The sequence below is a fragment of the Octodon degus genome, unplaced genomic scaffold, assembly GCF_000260255.1.
Source record: "Octodon degus isolate 3935 unplaced genomic scaffold, OctDeg1.0 scaffold00012, whole genome shotgun sequence".
Classification (NCBI taxonomy): domain Eukaryota; kingdom Metazoa; phylum Chordata; class Mammalia; order Rodentia; family Octodontidae; genus Octodon; species Octodon degus.
The window spans coordinates 2,663,550-2,667,906 of NW_004524588.1; the positions used below are offsets into that span (position 1 = coordinate 2,663,550).

Sequence of the window (4,357 nt, forward strand, 5' to 3'; positions counted from 1 at the left end):
AAAAAAAAAAAAAAAAAAAAAAGCTAGTTCCTCTATCTCAGGACTTCTCAGGGAATTTAATGTGATGATATGAATTACACATCTCCAAAAAAAGGATTCTTTACCCTAAAGAACATAATAAAGTACAGAGAAAATGAGCGACTTATCTAAGGTCACACAGCTAGATAGAGGTAAACTCAAAGCCAAGGGAATCATCCTCCTGATTCCCACTTAAAAATTCATTCAGCTCCCCCAAAACTTTACAAAGTTGATTTAAAAAAAAAAAAAAACAACTTTAAAAGGCCACTTTCACAGAAATATGAACTGAGAAACATTAGTACCAGAACTGAGAAACATTGTTCTGGTACTATTTCCTATCACTGCACCAAAACAAAGTAAGTAATAAATTTTATATGACAAACCTCCTCAGAAAAAACTACGATATAGTATTTACAATGCTTATACACTTTGATGGTATTCTAAAACTTACAATTTTTAGCAAAAATATTTCCTCTAGAAAAATCCAACATACCTATGCATTAGTACCTTACAGAACTCAGAATGTTAAGGATGGCAAATGAAATCATTGGGTTCATTAAAGTAGAAATGTTTTGTTTTCTCAACACTGTATCAAAAGCTGATACACACTAGGAGATATAGTTCTTTCCCTTAAAAAACTAATAACAGGGGCTGGTGAGATGGCTCAGTGGTCTAAAGCACCTAGTTAGAACAAGCTTAGCGAAGCCCAGGGACCACAGTTCAATCCCCCAGCACCACATGCCTGCCAGCCAGCCCGCCTCCTGGTGGGCTGAGCTGGCCACACACACACACACACACACACAATAAATAAAATTTAAAAAACAAAAAAAAAAAAAAAACTAATTAACAGATCCCTGCTGTACCATTAATTGCTCTGACCTTGATGAAGTTATAGTTATCTCCAAATCAGAATTTCCCCACTTACAAGTGAAATGGGACTCAAAGGATGATGCTTCTAACTTTAAAAATTCACAAAACTTATGCAAATTAAACCTCAAATCCCTAGCCACTGAAGATATATTCCCAAATAATCAAAAATTAGAATAAAACATTTGCAAAGCACTTTATATTAATTACCTCATTTAATACACCCAATAACTCTGCAAATTAGTTAGACAGGTATCATTACTCACATTTTACAGGTATAGAAACTGAGGTCCAGAGAAGCTGACTAGACCAGAACCACAAAGTTATGAAGTAATGAAGCTCTGGCTTTAAACTTAAGAGTCTGGCATTGAATTCCCTGAAGTTTTCCATTATACCTTGTCACTTAATGGGAAATGGGATGTGGCCTGGAAGAGACAGTATTCCCTGGCTTTCAGCTACTGATTAACAAGCCTTTACATGGGACCAAAGTTCTCTCCAACTGTCTTACACACACCATCACACCCAAAAGCTCCACCTCTTCTGTAAAGAGAAAGGTCATGACCTTAAGGCAACAAATCATATTTTCTCCTTGAAGTCCAACTTTGACTATAACAGAGGATGACACTACCATAAGAGTAAAAACAATCTAAATTATGAACAAAAATCTTTACATCAAAAGTTTTAGTTCAAAAATCATGTACTCACAGTTACATACTGTTAAATAAAAAGACCATTGTATTCCTTTCCTAGAGTATCAGCTCCATTCACTCATCCATCACAGCTACATCCTCAGTCCTTCCTATTTATTGTATCTTTATTTTGAGATGCCAAATTGCCCATGATGCGTGTAAACTTGTTAGCCTCCTGCCTCAGTCTCCCAGAGTGCTGGGATTAAAACGTGCACCACCACACCCAGCTAACAGCTACACTTTTAAAGACTTTAGGGGCTGGGGAGATGGCTCAGTGAAATAAGTGCTTCCCTGGCAAGCACAAGGGCCTGAGTTCAATCCCCGGTTCCACCAAAAAAAAAAAAAGACTTTAGTAGTGGGAAAGAGACAAACTCTCCTCTTCCAGGTCTTATTACATAACATTATAGTTCAAAACATACTACTCCAAGTACCACTTCTCTAAACTCAAGCAAACTCAAACTTGGCTGTGGGCCCAAATTTGGTATTAAAATAAACAAATTGCATTTACATCACATCCTTCCCTTCCAAGAAATACAACTGAGGAACTAAAGCATCTAGATTATGGATTTAGATTTTCCCCAAGTCTCCAAGCAATCTGCTGACCCTCGTATTTCTTAACTCTATTAACATCTATCTTAAATATTTATTCTTATATCAAATATAATTAATTCTCACAGCTGTAGCTAAATCTTTCAGTAGCATGTAACTATAATAAACATATACTTATTAAACTTCTTAGGCATATAACACTATTAAGTTCTCTGCCACGAAAATTAAACACACACTGATTTTCTGGAGTTTTCATGTGGAACTAAACAGTTCAAGTATGTTTACAATGGAGCAGTACTTATTAAGAAATACCATATATCCAGGTACAATGGTGCTAAAGAGCGAATAAAAAAATCACTTTTGCAAAACAGAAATATCATAGCTGTCACATTTATACCACAAGATCATTAATTTCATTAACTATACGCTTCTTAAGTTTTGAAGAACTGAACAAAAGTTTAGCTTGTTATTTAAAAGCTTAAAACAGCAAGAGATTTAAGAGATCCCACACCTGAAAGGAAGTGACATATAACAAACCCAAAAGTACAAGCCACGGTATCCAGCAGCACTTAACATTCCTCTGCTAGTAAAAACAATGCTGCACAGCACCAGCCTCATCTCCACTTCCACCCTAATCAACGTGGGAAGACCTGTCGACTATGCTTGCCGGCCAATGAAAACCTTCTATAAACTGTCACAAAATAAAAGCCACAGCCTCTGTCATCGCTGCAGTCCAATGCAAAACATCACAGACTTTGAGTAATTCCCAGAGCAAATTATCCAGAGCCATCTATTATTTTCCAAAGTGCCCAGCCGTCCCCAGGAGTGCACAGCAGATAATTCAGTTCCCACACCACCCAGACGACTCCCCCTACTTTGTGCCAACTGTACAACTCGCATACTCCGAAAACAGGGGCTGGTCCTGAATGCCAGGGGTTACAAGAGCAACGTCTGTATTTTAGAATGGGCTGGAGCTTTAAAAATTGCCCAGGCTGAAACAAACGCTCGACCTGTAACTCCCGCGTCACTTTCCAACTGCGCTCTCGCCCAGGATCATTATATTCCAAACGGAAGCCAATTATTAGTTGTAACAAGGCCTGGACAAAATAGCGAGAGGGCTTTAAAAGTTCACCTAAAAGACACGCAAAAGGTGGGGGGCTTCGAGGGAGAGGGCCAACATTTAAGCACCTTGGGCTCAAGCAGATGTAACACTGAATATGTACAAAGACTCATTTCCCTGATGATTCCAGGCAGAAAGAGGTGCACAGACACTCAAGTCATTCCGACAGAACGGGGGCAAGATCAGCAGCCCGAACCGAGGCTCAGCTTTGTCCAGAGCCGGTCCGGAGAGCCAGGCAGGGGTCGCACTGTGGCCAGGCGGCGCGCACAGCCCCTTCTCCCGGCCCCTTTCTCCCTCTCCTTCCCCGCGACCAGGCCTCTCCCGGCTCCTCTTCCCCCTTTCCATCTCCCCTCCCTCCCCTCCCCCGCCCGACACACACAACAAGGCCACCTCCCCCCACGCGCGCGCGCGCACAGCCCCAAAGCCCACCAACTTTCCGGTCCTCGCGTCTCACCTCTCAGGAGCACACAGAAACTGCAGGCCAGCAGGCTCCTCAGGACGGCCCCCATCTTCCCTTCTCGCGTTCTCTTCTCTCACCGGCGAGGGGCGACCAGAAGAGGGGGAGGCGGAGAGCCCGGGCGGCCGCCGTAGCGGCGGGTCTGCACGCTCATGCTTCCCGGCGAGAGAAGAAAGAAAGGGGCACGTCAGGGCTCCGCGCGCGTGGCCGCCGCCGCCGCCGCCGCCCTCTCTACCGCGCCGCTGTGCCCCGGGCTCGCGCGACGCCAGCGTCTGCTCCCATCCCGCCGCCGCCTCCTCCCCCGGCGCCCCACGTCCCCCGCGCTGCTCCTCATTCAGCCTCTTCCTTACGCGCAGCGGCGCAGGGATACGGCAGGCCGGGCCTGCGCCGTCCCCGGGGTCGCCGCCGAGGTCTCCCTGCGCGCGGCCGACCCCCTCCCCCAGCGCCGCCTCGCGCGCAGGGCAGAGGAGCGGCGCGGACCCCCGCGTAGTGCTCCCCTTGCGCCCCGCGGGAGATGCGCCGCGCGAGAAAAGGCCCGCTGCAGACGCGAGGCCGTGCGGCGGCGCATTCCGATGGGATTCTTTCCCGGCCGGCCGCCGGAGCCCTCCCCGCGGAGGGCGTGAGGCGACGTCGGGAAACACTGGAGCCGGCGTGGTC

At 45.8% G+C, this 4,357-nt stretch overlaps 1 protein-coding gene across 2 annotated transcripts in view; it reads right to left on the reverse strand.

The window, feature by feature from the left end:
* The window catches only part of Lrp6 (LDL receptor related protein 6), a 198,205-nt gene extending 194,197 nt beyond the window's left edge, over positions 1 to 4,008 (reverse strand). Inside the window, exon 1 of one of the 2 annotated variants that reach the window (XM_004626067.2) lies at positions 3,698 to 4,008. In XM_004626067.2, coding sequence (XP_004626124.1) covers positions 3,698 to 3,752 — 55 coding nt within the window. In that variant the 5' untranslated portion in view covers positions 3,753 to 4,008. Of the gene's footprint in view, positions 1 to 1,151; positions 1,173 to 3,697 lie in introns of those variants that run through there. The other variant, XM_023709486.1, reaches the window with a different exon arrangement.
* Between the last annotated feature and the right edge of the window lie 349 nt (positions 4,009 to 4,357).